This window comes from Rhinolophus hipposideros, assembly GCF_964194185.1.
Source record: "Rhinolophus hipposideros genome assembly, chromosome: 16".
Taxonomy (NCBI): Eukaryota; Metazoa; Chordata; class Mammalia; order Chiroptera; family Rhinolophidae; genus Rhinolophus; species Rhinolophus hipposideros.
In genome coordinates this window covers 55,961,362-55,979,428 of record NC_138062.1, presented here as the reverse complement: position 1 = coordinate 55,979,428, position 18,067 = coordinate 55,961,362, and the positions used below count along the sequence as shown (strand labels likewise).

The 18,067-nt window shown below is 55.3% G+C and overlaps 1 protein-coding gene across 1 annotated transcript; it reads left to right on the top strand.

Moving 5' to 3' along the window:
• The first annotated feature begins 2,189 nt into the window (after window positions 1-2,189).
• TIMM44 (translocase of inner mitochondrial membrane 44) lies at window positions 2,190-17,799 on the top strand. The gene is made up of 13 exons (XM_081076173.1): window positions 2,190-2,288; window positions 4,057-4,158; window positions 6,734-6,904; window positions 7,838-7,918; window positions 8,674-8,823; window positions 10,530-10,669; window positions 10,917-11,002; window positions 11,684-11,776; window positions 11,878-12,002; window positions 13,688-13,738; window positions 15,959-16,048; window positions 16,762-16,872; window positions 17,258-17,799. The coding sequence occupies exons 1-13, from the start codon at window positions 2,244-2,246 to the stop codon at window positions 17,375-17,377; spliced, it is 1,365 nt and encodes a 454-aa protein (XP_080932299.1). The 5' UTR covers window positions 2,190-2,243; the 3' UTR covers window positions 17,378-17,799.
• Window positions 17,800-18,067: the final 268 nt, after the last annotated feature.

Below are 18,067 nucleotides of genomic sequence, written 5' to 3'. Positions count from 1 at the left end.
AAAGCTCCTGACCTATAGTGTTTGTCAATTCCTGTGGTGTAAATACTCCCGCTGTGGCCAATTTCAAACTACTGATGTGGCGTCTTTCAACACAGACTCAGTATGCAGTGCAGCAGCTCATATCATATAGCATTTCCAGAGCCCAGATGTGATATATGTGAATAACCTCAGCAGCACAGATAGTAACGTGTAGTAAAATAGTTAGGAAGTGTTGAGTTTTGAGTATTTATTACCTTTGTCTTAATATAATCCATTTGATCATAAGGTTATACAATCCATTTTTAAATAATGGCTGTGTTTAGCAACTGGCTTCAAAATTCCTAAAAATTTGACAGTTGGCTTTCACCAGCCAGTACACACTGGCTCCAACACACCCCTGTGAAAAAAATAAAAATCTCAACCCACTGAAATCTGACTTCCACAGCCACCATTCAACCCAAACCCTCTTGCTCGTCCCCCTAAGCCCTCCGTATTGTAAAATGCAAAAGACGATGGATACAGTTCTGGCCTCACCTGTCTTGCCTGCGACCTCTGCAGCATTCAACACTGATTACTCCATCGCCCTCTCCAAGGCCCTCCAGGTTCTCTTCCTACCTGTTGACCAGTTCTACCCAGTCTCCTTTAAAGACTCTTCATCTTCAACTTTACCTTTGGGCCTTTGATGTGCCTGTTTGACACATTCTTCTTGGGTGCCCTTGTCCACCTCCATGGTCCCAACTGATAGGTCGGCCGATAAAGGATAAAGGAACGTGCAGGGTCAGGCAAGTTAAGAAAGTTTATCAAGAGAAAGTCTGTCGGGCTGAGCAAAGACGGCTATAGCCCGGGCTGCACATCTAAAGGAGATTTGTGGCCCCAAGGGAGGGGGTGAGGAGAGTTAAGTAGGGGCGGTGCTGACAGGGTAGCATTGTTTGAGCAGAAAATGCTCACTGCCTGTAAGCCAGTAGCTGTTTTGTAGAGTTTTCTGTTCTCGCAAGTTTGGCTCTGTCTGCAGGTGCAAGCCAACAGACATTTTGTTGTTTTCTTGCGGACATGCCTCTGTCTGCAAGTGAAGGTCTCTGAGACCTGACATTCAGAGACCTAACATGAAGTCAAGGCCTCTAACATTCAGAGACCCAACACCAACTACAACTAAGAAGCCCAGACCTTCTTCTCAACAATAAACCTGTATATCCCAACCATGTAACTAGTTTGCTCCTCTTGGAGTGAAGGGATTTCAAACAAAGCCAGAGTGGAGCCTTCATGACTCGCTCCTACCTTGAGGTGAAGCTCCCGAGGGACAGAAAACGCAGATCTATCCAACCCTGAAGCCAGAGTCTGTAGGCTACCTCCCTTTCAAGTCCCATAGACCTTATCACAACGTAATAATGCAAACGCTTCCATAGGTCAAACACAACATACATACATTAACTCTCCCAAGGGACCAGCCCTCCCTCTCCCCAGCCTCCGAGAGCGTGGCCACGTCAAGGTACCGCCACCGTCAAGGTGGCGGCATTCTCTAAATGGAAAATAGTACGTGGGTGCTGAAAGGACAGAGGCCCGAGATTCTTCAGGCTAAGGGACGTTAATTCACACTGCATCGATGGAGGAGTGGCCCACACTCAACCTGGTCTCAGTGTCCCCTTCCTGTTCTGGACCAAACCCATCAGGCGCCTTCCCGAAGTGTACAAAAGAGCTCGTTCGCTCTTGCTCGTGGAGCAACACAGTTGCCCGTCTGTCGGTCATTGTCAGTCTGTCACTGTCAGTGACAGCTAGAGTCAATCACTGTCGGGCTGGTTCGCTGGTCAATGAGTCAGAATCCAACTCAATCCGTACTTGTGATAGGTCGTTCGGGCCACTCGTCCTTCCCGCCACCAGAAAGAACCCTCGTGTTCTGTAGGGGAAGCGCTGCTCGCGAGGGAATCCACGCCCTCAGGCTCCGCCCCTTCGTAGTATCCAATTTTAGGTCTTACCTCACAGGAGTTCCAGTCAGAGGTCCGCTCTTCCAAAATCCTGTCCTATCAGAGGCCTGGCTCTCTCGGCCCCGCCCCCTGCAGCAGAATTCCCCGCCCCCTGATCAGGCCCCGCCCCTATAGCGGACCGCCCCAAGGACCTGCCTCCCTGGGGGGTTCTGTCCAATCAGAGGCCTTTTCTCCCCTCAACCGGGTTCCGCGGTCCCGCTTTTCCCAGGCCCCTGGCGCTCCGGGGAGACGCGAGCATGACGCCATCGGGCCGCGCCGAAAGAAGGTCACACGGGACCCTCCAACATGGCGGCAGCGGCGCTGCGGGGAGGCTGGTGCCGCTGCCCGCGGGTGAGCGCACCGGTGGGGCCGGGGTGCCAAGGGGCAGTTGGGAGGGTGGCCGGCCTGGGGACCTCCGGACCCGCGGCCCCCAGGGCTTTCTCCTCACGCCTTTGGCCCCGTCGGCCCTTCCCTGCGCTCGGCGAGAGGCTTGGGGTTGGCTCGTTGAGTCAGCTGGGGCTGGGGCAGGGGACCCGGAGCGAGGCCCGAGTGCCGACGCCGAGCGCGCCGGCAGGGGCGGTGTTGCGTGGGGCGGGCAGGGAGCGGTCGGCGTCCCTCGCCCCCTGGGGAGACCCACGTGCACCGGGGGGCGCCGGGGGGCCGTGGCGCCCGGTGGAGAGAAAGGACCGAGACGGCCACAAACCGCGACGGGCGTGGCTCCCGTTTGCAGGCCAGGGCCCCTGTCGGGAGCATTTCCTGCACTGCCGCTCCCGCACGTCTGCGTGGAAGTGCGGGGCTCGGGGCCGGGGCTCCGCGGGCCCGGGGAGGCGGGCGTGGGGCGCTCACGCAGGACGCAGTGCTTGGTGCTGCCGCCGCTGCCGCTGTTTCCCCGGTTGGGGAATAAGACAACCCTTTTCAGCAGCCCGCGCCTAGTCTCAGAGCTGGCGGCGTGGCGGGCCGGATCCAAAGCCGAGGTCAGTCTGACTCCAGGGCCAGACTCTGGAGGGAGGAAAACATTCCATTGGAATCTGAGTGTCGGGAGAGAGGAGGTGTCTTTGATCCTGGATTGACGTTTTTTCTTGGCTGCCTGTCTTTTGAGTCAGGGTTGAGAGGTTGAATTTACACGTTTTTGGGTTTGGACAGCACCGAGGGGGAGCTACCCTCAGGTTTGGTTCTGCTGTGGAGTTTCTCTCCCAAGTTAGACGGCCATCATCTACCTCCATTTCAGACTGGTGCCGAAGTCAGTGGTTCCAATGGGTGTAGGCAGTTAGAGAAGTAAAACAAGTTGTTTCAACGCCCAAGAGTTACACTTGAGTAGCTGTAGGAGATGGTGGTATCTGTGTAAATTTGGGATGTTGCCTAGGGTTTCTGGAGACAGGAGGCGTGGAATGCGGAAGAGTGGTCCAGGGAATGTGGAAATGGAAGAGTGGTTCTATCAGGTTTTTGACTCCTTGCGTCTGGCTCCTTGCTGGATGCTAGAGTGCAGCGCTGAACAGGACCTGCACAGGCCCTTCCTTCATGGAGCTTCAGTTCGTTATTTGGTAGGAGAAATGCCGTTCACGTGAGGTTGGCAACATCTTTGCCCCAGTGACGCCCTAAGTTGCCGTGCTGGCAGCCCAACCCTAGACCAGGACATGGTAGGTTTATTCCAGGGTTGTGCCTAGGACAAAAAGTTATCAATGTTTACCTCTGAAAGCCCAGGCCTCTGGTCTTACAAGCCCAGCAGAAGTGGGGTGGGCTTATGAGAGAAGACTGCTTGCCACTGACATCGAGGATCAGCCTGCCCATTTTCAGACTAAGGGATTAAATTAAGCTGACACATTTAGCCTTCTTTCACAATAGGTTACCATTTCCTGGGACTCATCTGGTTTCCCCCAGGTTCAGAGGCAGGAGGGTAGGTATAAGCCCTGGAGGTAGAGATCCCAGATTTTATCTTTCCACCAAATTCCACTGGCTTCTCAGAACTTGGGAAGATTGTAGAGCATCTAGCATGTGGCAGGCATGCAATAAAAATGGGCAAATGAGTCTCAGGCAACCTCTGCTTTTTTAGTGTGGCCTATACTTATTTTCTAGTCACCCTCTCATCTGAATGGATCTTTCTCTTTTCTCCCCCAATTAGAGATGCCTCGGCAGTGGAATCCAGTTTCTATCCAGCCACAACCTAGTGCCACTACCGCAGGGTACCTATCAGCTACGCCGTCCGGGTGGAGAGCTGCCCCTGGTGAGTAACTCAGGACACGAACTAGCAGACGAAAGGTGGGAGGCCTGAAAAATGAGACCTCGTTGACAGGAGAGAGGGCTGCAGGATGCTGCCCATATTGCCAGTGGCATCTCATACCCAAGGCCTGCAGAGTTACAGTGCCCAATGTGTCTGGTCCTCTCTGCAACCCGGAAGTGCTCAGCGTTGTTAGAGATAGGGCCGCTGCCTCACAAAGGAGCTCATTATGTCAGCTCCAATGGTTAGGAGGGCATCTCCTATACTGAGCTGAAATCCACATCCCCGTGTCCTTCACCAAACAAAGCTTTGCTGAACAAAGCTATAGGTATTTAAGCAGGGTCACCCATCATAGCCTGGGCCTCAGTTTCCCCAGGCTACATCTCCCCCATCTTTTATGTTCCTCACAGATAGCGTTTTTCTAGAGATGTTGCCCTCCCTGTCACTCCTCTTAACCATACTTCTGTTGGTACCACCACAGACAGAAAAGCCCTAAAGCTGACACGCTGTCCTAATCCGCATTGGGCAGCCCACCCTCTCCCTTCCCAGTCTCATCTCACCTATTTCCATGCAGGCAGCTAGTTACCTGCGCCTGCCTCACTCAGCTTTACCTCCCTGATCTCTCCTGGGGCTGTTACAGGTGTGGGACAGGCCCTGTGGTCCTTCCCTTAAGTGTCCAGTCTCTCCCCACTCACCTAGAGTTTGTAGCCCGAGTGAGTGACAGGGCTGCTGCATGGTAGTAGGGTCCCTGACAGTCTTAAACTTGGACTCCCCTGGAGAGAAAAGCTAGCCAGGGTGCATGTAGAGGAGACGGCAGCCCGCCAGCACCAGGCCGGCCGCCCCTCCCATGGAGCAGCACCTGGGCTTGGCGCAGCTTTTCCTGGGGCTTGACAGGGTCTAGGGAGGCAGTCACCCCTGAAACCAGTAAAATGAGCCCCCAGCCACAGCGGCGTACCCAGCACACCATGGGGGAAGTGGTGGGAGCAGCTGAGCACACGCAGCTGCCTACCAGTGACTTGACTCTGTCATAATCATTCTTTAAGCTTTCTCTTTCCTTTTTTTTTGGATCCCCTTTACCCTCATCTATCACCCCTTTACCCTCTGGTAACCACTAACCTATGGTCCGCGTGTATGAGTTTTTTTTTCTTCGTTTGTCTTGTTCTTTTGTTCTTTTCAGTTTTATATCCTACATATCCATGAAATCATATGGTTCTTGCCTTTTTCTGTCTGACTTATTTCGCTTAACAATAATCTCAAGATCCATCCACGTTGTCGCAAATGGCACTGTTTCATCTTTTCTTATGGCAGAATAGTATTTCATTGTGTATATATATCAATTCTTTATCCATTCGTCTATCAAAGGACACTTTGGTTGTTTCCATATCTTGGCCACCGTAAATAAAGCTGCAGTGGACATCAGAAGCTTTCTCTTTTTAAGCCTGCTCTTAGTTACACAGGTGGCAAAGCAGGAGTCTAAACCCAGCTCCATCTGCCCCTGAAACCTGGGTCTTGAGCGTTGTACAACAGTGGTGCTTATGCTTGGAGCTGGGCCTCTTCTGGCCTCCCTAGGGTCTGGCTTCTGGGTGTGTTGGGTTTTCCTGTGGAGAGGAACTCTGAGCTTGGGCTCTTGGTAAGTGTGACCCTGTGGGCCGAGATGGAGGTTTGTGCCAGCCCCCAAGCCCTTGGGTGACATGTAAGTTCCAGCTTAGGACTTGGGAGAAGGAAGAAGCTACCCCAGCCCCAGAAGCCAAGGGAGCAGGACCCTGTGCCAGCAACTTTGGGATGAGGGGCCACAGAGTCCTTTCAACTTGTCCTTATGTGTTGACTTTGGCTATGGGTGAGCGTGTTTGAATCCCCATGAGCATTCCAAGCTGCGACTGTTTCTCGTCCAGCATTTCCTCTGTTGGAGAAAGAGCCTGGCATTTTGTTTTGTTTTTAATAGATGTGATTTTTTTGAGCAGTTTTAGATTTACAGAAAAATTGAGCAGAAAGTACAGTTTCCATACACCTCTCCCCCTCAGCACATCGTTTCCCTATTATTCAAATCTTGCATTAGGGTGGGACATTTGTTACAGCTGGTGAGCTGATATGGCTACATTGTTATTAACCGAAGTCCATAGTTTACAATGGGGCTCACTCTCTGTGCCTTCCATTCTATGAGCTTTGACAAATTCAATGACATGTATACATCATTATAGTATTATACCGACCACTGTCCTAAAAATCCTGTGTTCTGCCTGTTTATCCTGAACCCCAACCTCTGACAACCACTGATTCTTTCACTGTCTCACTTTTCTAGAATGTCATGCAGTTGGAATCATGTATAGTATGTAGCCTTTTCAGATCAGCTTTTTTCAATTAATAGCATGCATTTAAGGTTCCTCGGTGTCCAGCTCATTTCTTTTTTTGCTGAATAATACTTCATTGTCTGGATGTCCCACAGTTTATCACCTGATACTTTTTAAATGTGTCTTGTATCATTCTCATAAAAAAATTAAAAAAGGTAGCCATTCATTGTTAAATCTGTATCAATAGAAAGGAGAAAATTAAAAATCCTTCATTCCTTTTACATTCTTTCTAGTCCAAATCCTATTCTTCTGGAAGCAGAAAAGGCTTTCTGTCCGGCTTGCTAGATAATATCAAACAAGAATTAGCCAAAAACAAAGAAATGAAAGAAAGTATAAAAAAATTCCGAGACGAGGCCCGGAAGTTGGAAGAGTCAGATGCACTCCAGGAAGCCAGGAGGAAATACGTGAGTCCCTTTGCTTCCTGTCTTCCTCAGTGGGCACACTTGCTTGCAGAGCCAGGATTTCCCCGGTCCCAGAACAGTGCGAAGAGCTCAGCATGGGTTGCGATTGGGGGAGGAGCGGCTTATGTGGACGTGAGGTCACCTCACTGATGATAGCAGCCTATGGGACAAGAGTAGGTTGCACTGACTTCTCCTGGGAGCGTGTGAGAAATACAGGGTCTCAGAGCCCTGTCGACCTACTGGGTTAGAATCTGCGTCCCCACTACCCCCAGTGACCCCTCAAGCACTGGTTTCGAGGTGCACTGCTGATCATGGTCCTGTGGGGGAAATGGGTAGAAAGTGGGTCACGGTACTGGTATAATTACCAATCATCGCTGCCACTTCTTACGGAGCAGCTGCCAAGAGCCAGCCACTGTGAAGGGGAGTGTGGGCACCTGCCCCACGTCCCTTGGCTTTTGTTCTCTTGGTCCCCCTCCCAGGCCATGGGCAAGGCCTGTTGCTTCTGAGTGTCCTCAAGTCGCCCACAGGGACCTAACTACCTGTGTGGTTCCTGCCTGTGTGGGATTCAGCCCAATGGAAGATCGCCCTTCCTTTTCATTAAGGAAGGGGGTGGGCTGAGCGGTCCTTTGGGGGCCAAGCAGGCTGAGGTTGGGTGGGGGGGCCGGGGTGTGGGAGATGCTGCAGTGGCTGGTGGCTGGGTAGGGGAACAGTGGGACAGACAGAGAAAGCTGCAGGGCTGGGGGCTCCTGTACTCAGGAGGGTCCTAATCTGTCAGCCCTCCGCTGCTGAGATCTGCAGAACAGACAGTGGGGCAGTAAGGGGCCCTTGGGGTGGAGGGTTTGGAGGAGGGGGCCACTGAGGAAATGCTTCTTTGAGCCTTTGACTGTCCAGTAATGGCTGCGTGGTAACAAAAGCAAACAACACCCTTGTCTGTAGAAAACAATTGAATCCGAAACTGTGCGGACGAGCGAGGTGATCAAGAAGAAGCTGGGGGCCATCACAGGCACCGTGAAGGAGGTACTGGCCTCTGGGTCCCGTGTGCTGGCCGTGGCTCCTGAGGCCCACCAGTGCCTGCCCTCTCCGGGGAGCGGTGCCAGCAGGCGTGGGTGGGGAGCTGGGTGGCCAGTGACGGGAGAGCCAGCTGGCCTGGAGGCTCCGGGATTCAAATACAAACACCCCTCAGGAAGGAGTGGAAGTCAGACTTGCCCACCTGCCCACCAGGTTACTACTTAAGTTAGAAGTGGGCGAGCCAGCAGATGGGACATGAGGATGAAATGAGGAGTTTTTCCTGCCTGCCTGAAAATAGAAGGGGAGGGGACTTGGCACCCAGGGGAGGGTAGAGATGGGAGGGAGACCCTCCTAGACAGTGTGTGGGGCTTCCTTTTTGTTGCTTCTGTGTTTTTTTGTTGTTCTTGTGGCCGGCGAGGTGGGGCCAGGGTCTTGCACGGTTCTGTATGAGGCCAGCCCAATATTGGGCACACCCTCACCTTCTTTCTTACCTCCGACTGCTGCTCCTGTGGAATCCTACCAGGATTTACGGCTCCAGCCTATTCTGGGGAAAGGCTAGTTGGCCCAGGGTCCAGCACCCCAGAAATTGTAGGCAGTGTTCTTGAATGTGTGCACCTGAGTTGGGGGGCCTCAGGAGCCAGGTGAGTTCAGAGCACCTGCTCTCACCTGCCTTTTAGAAGATTGGTTTGGCTTTAGTTCCAGGGGAGCTCCTGTGGGCCCCCGAGGGGTACTGCGCTGACACCTCTTCCCTTCTGTCTCAGTAGAGTCTCGATGAAGTCAGTAAAAGTGACCTTGGCCGGAAAATCAAGGAGGGTATGGAGGAAGCAGCCAAGACTGCCAAGCAGTCGGCCGAGACGGTGTCCAAGGGCGGGGAGAAGCTGGGCAGGACCGCCGCCTTCAAAGCCCTCTCTCAGGTGAGCTGGACACTGGGCCCTGCCGCCCAGGGTGCTCTGGGCTCTGGTCTCTCCGAAGCCCAGAGCCAAAGTTCCCACCTCGGACCTCAACCCCGGAGAGCGCGGGCTATGCCGAGGGGGCTGCAGACTGGTGAGGTGGGCCCACTAGAGGTGCCAGGTCCTCGCGCCCCTCCTGGCTGGGTGGGTGGGCACGTCACAGCCCTAGGGAGCTGCAGGTCAGTGAAGGCACTGTGAGCCTCTTGCCCACGCTCGGCTACTAACACCCTGAGCTTGCGTCCGTAACCCAGAGGTCTGGCACACTCGGGGTGACCGGAGGTCCTGAATTCATCACGATAACACTTGTTAAACCTTACCACGGGGCCACAGGAGTAAAAGTCCGAGTTCATGCTCTCAAGGGTCTGGGGACAGGCAGTTTCTGAGCGACATGTGACAGAGGAACACAGCGAAGGGGTCACAGGCAGAAGAGAGCAGGCCCTAAAGAGGGGTGCAAACAGTCTGCTCGGGCACCCCACACAACGTGGCATGGCCAGAGCGACTGCAAGGGGCTCAGAGGGAAAGCCCCTCTGCTTTCGCTGGACCGCAGAGGGAGCGGTCCTGCAGGCCATCCAGGGGACTTTAGATTTCCAGAAAGTGACAAGGAGCCAAAGAAGGATACAGGCAGACCTCAGAGATATTACAGGTTACGTTCTAGACCAGCAATAAAGCGAACACCACAGTAAAGCCAGCCATAGAAATTCTGTGCTTTCCTGGTGCGGATAAAAGTTACAGTTACACTATACCGTAGTCTGTTAAGTATGCGATGGCATTATGTCTTAAAAAGACAACGTGCACACCTTAATTAAAAAATACTGTTGTGCTACGGGGGTGTCCAGTTAACTCAGTTGGTTAGAGCTCAGTGCTCTTCCTGGCAAGGTCGCCGGTTCGATCCCCACATGGGCCAATGAGCTGCGCCCTCCACAGCTAGATTGTAGCAACTACTTGACTTGGAGCTGATGGGTCCTGGAAGAACACACTTAAAATAAATAAAAGTTGGGCGGGGGGGGGAATACCGTTCTGCCAAAAAATGCTCACCATCATCTGACCTTCAGCGAGTTGTAATCTTTTTGCCAGTGGAGGGTCTTACCTTCAGTTTGTAAAAATAGGCAATATCTATGAGGTGCGGTAAAGCGAGGTACTCCTATGTGGGGTGTGGAAGAGGCACAGCCGTCATTGAGGACTCTGGCAGTGGTAGGGGAAAGCTGGAGAGTCTGAGGTGGCCCTCATGCACCTGCCCGGGGAGTGTGGATTGCAGAGATTTGGGGAGGTAGACACAGACTGGGTCTGCTCAGATGGGAGGAGTGCGGCAGAGGCAGAACTTAGGATGCCCCTCGGGTTTCCAGGGAGAGTGAGGTGTCGGTCTTGTAATCTGAGGGTCATCTAGGGGCAGTGGAGGGTGTCTGCTGCTCCTGGAGGGAAGGGGGGAAGTCAGGCAGAGCTGGGGTCTCCCTGGAAGCTCAGGCATGTCATTGCCTGCACTGGGCTGGGTGGGTGCTCTGGGCTGCTTAACGGTAAGACCTGGGGAAGGCGAGGCCCCACATGCCACTGGGCCCGAGATGGGGTTCACGACAGGCACTCCCTGTCTCTGGACGCAATCACTTAGGCCGACAGTGTTTGGGGGTGTCAGGAAGGTCCCCAGCGCCTACCCCATGCCTTCTGTGCTCCTCCAGGGGGTGGAATCAGTGAAGAAGGAGCTTGACGAGAGTGTCCTGGGCCAGACCGGGCCCTACCGGAGGCCCGAACGGCTCAGGAAAAGGAAGGAGTTTGCTGGAGAGAAGTTCAAGGAAGAGAAAGTGTTTGAGCCCAACGAGTAGGTAGCAGGCCGGCCAGGGACCCCTCACCGCCTCCCTTCAGGCCCACAGAAGGCAGTTACCGAGTTTGCTTTCTGCTCCAGGTTCCCCGGCTCCCTTGAGAGGATTTTGGGGAGGGTAGGTGGTGCGAAGGGCAAGAGAGAAGACAGGAGGCCACTGGAGGAGGGTGGGGTCACCACAGCCCCGGGGCTGTCTCCTCCCGGTGGCCCCCAGGCTGCTGCTCAGCAGCTACCCCACCTTCCGCAGGGAGGCCCTGGGAGTCGTGCTGCACAAGGACTCCAAGTGGTACCAGCAGTGGAAGCACTTCAGAGACAGCAACGTGGTGTTCAACCGTGAGTCTCCCATCCCCGCTGACAGCAGGGCAGTGACAGAGGACAGTAACAGCACTTCCCCGGTGCTGGGCACAAGTCAGACCCCCATTTTACAGAGGAGATTGGGGTCACTTCTGCAGGGTCACCCAGTGAGCGAGCAGTGGGGCGCCGGCCTCTAGGTGGCCGGTGGGCAGGGGCATTGCTGTCAGGACTGGCTCGCCATCTTGGCTGTCGCGAGAGGTGGTGGTGGTTGCAGTGGGGTGGCCAGGTGCAATGGTGGCTGTGGGTTCCTAGAGACGCTGTCTCACAGAAGATGGGAGGCCAGGAACCCTGTGCAGAGAGAGCTGAAGCCTGCTCGGGACCCTGGGGTTCTCTGTTCCCACTGGGGCACGGGGCTTCCTAGATGCTGCACGGAGTGGGGCCACGCCACACGCCCTTGTCCCTTGTCCTGCGGGGACCCTGGAGGCCTGGGTTTCCTGTTCACACAGCCCCCTGGGCCCACAGCTGAGCTGTCTCTGCAGCCCCCTGAGGTCGGTAGGCAGCCCCAGTCTCCTGCACCGCTGAGAAAGCAGGTGCAGAGCAGAGAGGTCCCCTCATGTACATGGTCTGTGTCTGAAGCGGGGCCACAGGGAGCTCGCAGGAGTCGGGGACTAGGGCTGTCTTTCCAGAAGAGACGCCTGACCCTGCCCCTGTCTCCTGCAGGGTTCTTCGAGATGAAGATGAAGTACGATGAGAGTGACAATGCGCTCATCCGGGCCTCCCGCGCCCTGACAGACAAGGTCACAGACCTGCTGGGTGAGTGGGTGGCCCCAGGGCCGCCCCCCAGCCCCACCCAGAGGCAGGCAGCAGGGAGGGGTTCCGGGCTCCCCACCGACTCCTGGCTTGGCTGCCCCCAGGGGGCCTGTTCTCAAAGACGGAGATGTCGGAGGTGCTCACGGAGATCCTGCGTGTGGACCCCGCCTTCGACAAGGAGCGCTTCCTGCAGCAGTGCGAGAGCGACATCATCCCCAATGTGCTGGAGGTGGGTGCCCCCCACCCCCCGGCCCCCCGCGGTCCTGGTCCTGCTACATCGCAGGCTCCCCCAGGGCTGTTTAGCCAAGGGCGTGTTTTCAGGGCAGAGACTGGGCTTTCATCTTCAGAGGCCTGAGCACCCCCACAGCCAGCCCTTGTCTGTCACGCACCTCAGAAAAGGCGCCTGTTGCATGTTGCCCCCTCTGGTCCCGGTGAGGGCAGCTCTGACTTTTTATGGCCTCACTCACGGGGTCTGTCTGCCCCCATGACTGAGTCTCTTCTCACCTCTTGTTTCCTTTATGTTCTCTGTCTGACCTCTGGCTGCCAGGGGTCAGGTGTTTGTGTGCCAGGTGTCAGAGGCCTTTCAGGAGTCAGGGAGAAGCCAGCTGTGGTTTTGGGGCAAGCTTGGAGGAGGGCCTGGGGAATGCTTGCGAGCTCAGGCCAGAGCCTCCGGGCAGGGAGGCAGAACCAGGGCCACCCCCACAGAGATCTCTCGTAGATCTCTAGGAATCCTGAATCCCATCTCTGGACCCCTTGCCCCTCCTTTTGGCTCAAAAATGGGGTTGGGGGGTACAGCTTCCTCAAGGTCCCACCCTCCACAACGCTCTACCCAAGATGGGCTGCCCCCAAGATGTGGCTGGAGCCTGGGCAACCTCCAGCTCAGTCAAGCCAGACCTCTGGGGGGGCCCCAGTGGGACCACAGAAAAACCCTCCGGCCCTGCGTCGATGCCTGTCCTCTGTCTGCCACCTCCCTCTCACCAGCCTGCTTGTGGACTCCTTTCCCTCCTCCAGTTGCCCAGGTCCCTCATGCTGCTTTGGGCAGGGCTGGGTGGAGGTGGGAGTGGAGTGATTGCCAAAAGCAGGAGCCTACCATGTTTCCCCGAAAATGAGACCTAGCCAGACAATCAGCTCTAATGTGTCTTTTGGAGCAACAATGAATATAAGACCCGGTCTTATATTATATTATACCAGGTCTTATAGTAAAATAAGACAGGGTCTTATATTCATTGTTGCTCCAAAATACACATTAGAGCTGATGTCTGGCTAGGTCTTCTTTTTTGGGGAAAAGGGTGAGCTTAGGCAGTTTCTTCTGGGGTGAGGGTGGCTCGGGGCTCGGCCCACCTGCAGTTTCCCATGGGCATCTGGCCCCTCTTCTCCCCTCTCTGGGCTCCTCCCTGATGCTTCGCAGATCGAGCCCTGACTCCAGGTTCCTGTGTAAGCATCCCCACTGCTCCTTGCGAACCCACCCTGGGATTTGCCCCCTGGCCCTGCCCCTTCCCCAGGCCGCCCCCACGGCAGGACACTTCCTGTCCCAGTGTGGGCCTGGCCACCCAAAGGTGCATCCCCAGGGGAGGCAGAAAGCAGCTTCTCACCTCCTTGACTCAATCAATTTCCCAGCCAGGGTGAGAGACTGGCCCGCTGCCACCTTCCTCTTTCTCCCACCAGGCCCTTGGGACCCACTTTGGGCCACCTCATTGTCACACTTGCAGGGGTTTTGCTCCCAGGGGCCTGGGGAGGCAGCACTCCCTGCTGCAGCCTGACCCAAGTTCCCTCCCTTCCTCGGCCAGAACCCACAGGGTGGGGAGGGGTCTGCAGAGGAAAGGCTCGCACTGGAGAACACTGGAGAGTTCTGTCTTCAGAGCCCACTCTCATCCTCGCGCTTATTTATTTATTTATTTGTCTTTCCCTTTTTAGGCCATGATTTCTGGCGAGCTCGACATTCTCAAAGACTGGTGCTATGAAGCTGTGAGTACTTTCCTTTTTGTTTAGGCTTAAAAAGAAATCACAGTTTGGAGAATGTCTGGAAAGGGCACGACAGGGCCTGTTGTGGTCAAAGGGGGGGTCCTTGTGTCTGACACCCCACCAGCACCGAGCCTTCTGTCCCTCTGCACGTCCACGCTGTCCGCTGGGTGCCACGTAACTGTGGGACCCGCTAAGGGTCAGGTGGCTGGTGGTTCCAGATGAAACTAGTCAGGGATGGTCCATCCAGCATGCTCTCTCTTTCCTCCCTCACTGGGCCTGAGGGATGGCCTGGGGCTGGGGTGGGCCTCTGCCTCTTGTCATTCAGAACCCTTCCCCCATCATTTTTTTTTTTTTAACTTTTTTATTTTAAGTGTGTTTTTCCAGGACCCATCAGCTCTAAGTCAAGTAGTTGTTTCAACCTAGTTGTGGAGGGTGCAGCTCACAGTGGCTCATGTGGGGATGGAACCGGCAACCTTGTTAAAAGCACCGTGCTCTAACCAACTGAGCTAAGCAGCCACACCCTGGGCCCCACACCCCGCAATCTTAATTCTGGTTAAGAAGGCTCATAAGGCGGGTAAAAAGATACGATCGTAGGAGAAGCAGTGTGAGTAAGATGGGGTGTCTGTATAGCCTGTCCACCTGCCTTGTTTCAAGTGGCCCTGGGTGACATAAAGCAAGGCCTCATCACCATGGTGGCCTGGGGTAGAGGCTGGGGGCCCAGGGGTCAGGTGGAAACAGTGAATAATTCTGGGGTGCATTAGACGTTCCCCCAGCAGACGGGTGCTGGAGAGAGCACAGTTTAGGGCCCTAGTGGCCTGTGTTCCCTCCATTCGCTTGGCTAGAGTTACACTGTTGCCCCTGTCTCATGGGGTCATGAGGGTACAGCACGAATGCAGAAGCAGCATTCCAGGACACACGAAGCACTGAGTGAATTCATGAACTGTTCTTGCTGAGAGATCCCAGAATACAGATCAAAATAGATGTTAGTAAATTTCCCGTCTGGGAAGGAGCCATGGGTCCTGATGAGACCCCACTGCTCCCGAGTCAGGGCTCAGGGTCAGGGCTGTGTGCCTTCCTCCAGGCAGCTTCCCTGTCTCCTGCGGCCACCTTTCCTCTCCTCGCCTCACCGTGTTCACTCCCTGGCCTGTGTCTTCATGGGGTGTTTTCTTCCAGCTTCTTTGTATTAAGCAATCCAGAGGCTGTTTGGCTGATTCTGTTCTGTACCAGCTCACAAACAACTTGGGAAAAGCAGAGGAGAAGATGTCAGATTTTCTTTTTAAACACTCCCCTGCACGGTGACTAATCCAGCAGGCAGTTATGAGTGTTTTGCGTTTTTTTTGTTTTTACTTTGGGACCATTAGGAGGTTGCTGATTCCCTTTGCCAGAGAGCTACCGGTGCTCCTGGAAACGCAGCTGAAGTCGTAGCCGCTCACAGAGGTGGTTTTTAAACGTCATCTTTAAGAAACCGCACAAGAAGTAGGATGGGCACCTATGCTTTTTCTTGGTGGATCAGTTATTTCCATAAAAAGCAGATGCTACTGGAATGTCTTCCATCACTGTTGCCTATTGTGATACGAGGCTGCACATGTCCCAGGGATTATGTCCTGGGCCTGGGAACAGGCACGGGGGGCTTAAGAATGTCATGTAGGGCGCCACTGCCCATAGGAAGAACAGGTTGCGTGTGGCCGTCAGCCACCCACAAGGGGCTGCTCAGTGAGAATAAGGCAGTTGGTTTCAGAGCCACCTGTGGGCTGGGACAGATCCTAGAAAATCGCTTGATTCCAGCCAAGACTGAGGTAAATGTGGGAATGTTGAAGATTAGCCAGGGAGGCCTGCTTCCCTGTGAGTGCATCGCAATGGTGTTCCAGGAGAATCACCTCCTTCGCTGATGAAAGCTTTCCTTCGGTAGTCCTGCCTGACACAGTGCTGGCTTTATAATGAGAGGGAAGCATGTGACTCAGGTCAGCCAACAAGTGGCACCAGCGTCTGTGCTTGGACCCAGGCTTCTGGCATCGGCTGCTGCTGGCATAGCACACACAGGCACCGGGTCATTTCTGGAAGGGCAAGAGCTGAAATCACGAAACTGCCAGTGAGCTGCCTGCAGAAAGCGTGTCTCAGGACGCTGGCACAGGCCGGGGTGGGCAGGCACTGGCAGGTGCACAGCCCTTGGCATGGCTCGTGCTCAGGGGGTCGTCACACCAGCATGCCGGCCTCTTGTTGCAGACCTATAGCCAGCTGGCCCACCCGATCCAGCAGGCCAAGGCGCTGGGCCTCCAGTTCCACTCCCGCATCCTGGACATTGACAACGTCGATGTAAGTGCCCCTTCCCAGGTGGGCTGCGTCAACCCTGGGCTTGGGAATGTGTGCTGATCATCGTGAGGAGTGAGCTCCCTGTCCCTGGAGGAGTTCCAGCACAATCCAATGCTTATATTATATGACCTCAAAGGTCCCTTTCAGTAAAAGATTTCCATAGTCCTGTGGGTGGAATATTCTCAGGCAAGTGGTGGGTATAGGGGGTGCTGCTGCCCAGACCTCAGGGCCCCCAGGATCCCCCAAGGTAGTGCTGTGCTTGTACCTTCACTGGGAAGGGCGAGGGCTTTGCCAGGACTTCTCAGGCCACCAACGGTCTGCTCTGCCACAGTCACCCCAATTTCCTCATTCGGGGCTGAAGGCATGCCAGTGCCAGGTGCCCTGTGCCTCCACACGGCCACAATCTGGGGACCAAGAAGTTGCCAGGGTATCGGGAGCCTACATGGATTCTCAGCAGTTCAGATTCCATCTTACTTGTCCCTGGGGAGGGTCTCCGTGGGGAATCCCTACCTGGAAACAGGCCAGCAGGAGCCAATGACCAGGGGTCGCTGACTCGGGGCGGCTCCTTGGAGTCCGGCCAGGGTGATGAGTCGAGGTGTCATGGTGCCAGGGCCCCTTTCTGGCAGCATTCCAGGGCTCTCCACCTTGAGGGGAGCAGCAGGGAGGTGGCAGGAGACATTCTCTGAGGTCCACCCACCCTGTCGGCTTCCCCGCAGCTGGCCATGGGCAAGATGATGGAGCAGGGCCCCGTGCTGATCGTCACGTTCCAGGCCCAGCTGGTGATGGTGATCAAGAACCCCAAAGGCGAGGTGGTCGAGGGCAACCCGGTGAGTGAGGGAGGGGCAGGATGGGCCAGCCGGATGGCAGCGTTCAGCCACCTGCACTGATGGCCATTGAGAGCCAGCAGGTTCTGTGACTGGGAGGGGACAGCAGGGTGGTACCTTCAGAAGTTCCAGGGCCTGAGTTGGGCCTGGTGTAGGTCAGAGGAAGACTAACCTGGCCAGTGTTACTACATCCTGAGTTTTAGCCTTGGCCCCAGCCTCTGCCCTGGACCCCAGACCCAGGACGACACCCCGACACCCCTCCTGGTCCCTCCCAGTGTCCTCTGTTCTGACCAGGCAGCCTAGTCTTGTCCTGCCCTTTTGCAGACCCTTGTCCCGTATGGGATGAGCCCACTCTCGGCCCCGGCCCTCACCCGTCCGTCTCCCATAGGACAAGGTGCTACGTATGCTGTACGTGTGGGCGCTGTGCCGGGACCAGGATGAGCTCAACCCCTATGCAGCCTGGCGCCTCCTGGACATCTCTGCTTCCGGCACAGAGCAGGTCCTCTGACCGCGGCGGCCAAAACCGGGGCTCGGGGCTGGATCGTCACACAGCAGCCACATGGGGCGGGACCGACGTCCACCTGTGGCAGCAGACCTCGGGACAAGACTGTTGGCTCTTCCCTGCTCTCTGCCAGGGCAGCTGCAGAACCAGCTGGACAGGGAAGGGCTCAGGGCTGCCAAGGGCTGCACCCGCCCTCTGCCCCCCAAGGGCTGCTGGCCAGCAGGTCACCAGGGCACGCAAGCCAGACAGTGAGTGCCAAGAGACCCTTGCCCAGGGACTCCTCTGGGGGGCAGGATGGTGGGGCCCACGGGCCATGTCAGACAGGGCATTTTAGCTCCATTTTTTAAAAAATTTAACAGTGCCCTTATTATCCTGTATGTATGTCTGAGATTTGGAAATGATAATAAAACACCAAAGTGCAGGAGAGCAACTTGTGTGGTCCGAGGTATCTGTCAGTGGGGTGTGGGCTAGGTGGTCATAGGAAGGACTTGGTCAAGGTCACTGGAGGAACTGCAGCCCCAGAGGGGGCGCCCCGTTTGGTCAGGAGCCTGCACCCCTCTGGGGGCGGGGCGGGCGGAGGACCAGTAACAAGAAAAATTAGGTAGGTTTTCCGGTATTTGGCAGGGAGGGAAGGGGGGATGGGAGAGGAGAGGGGGGATAGTCTCTGAGGGTTGGGGTCTCCAAGGTTGGGAGAGC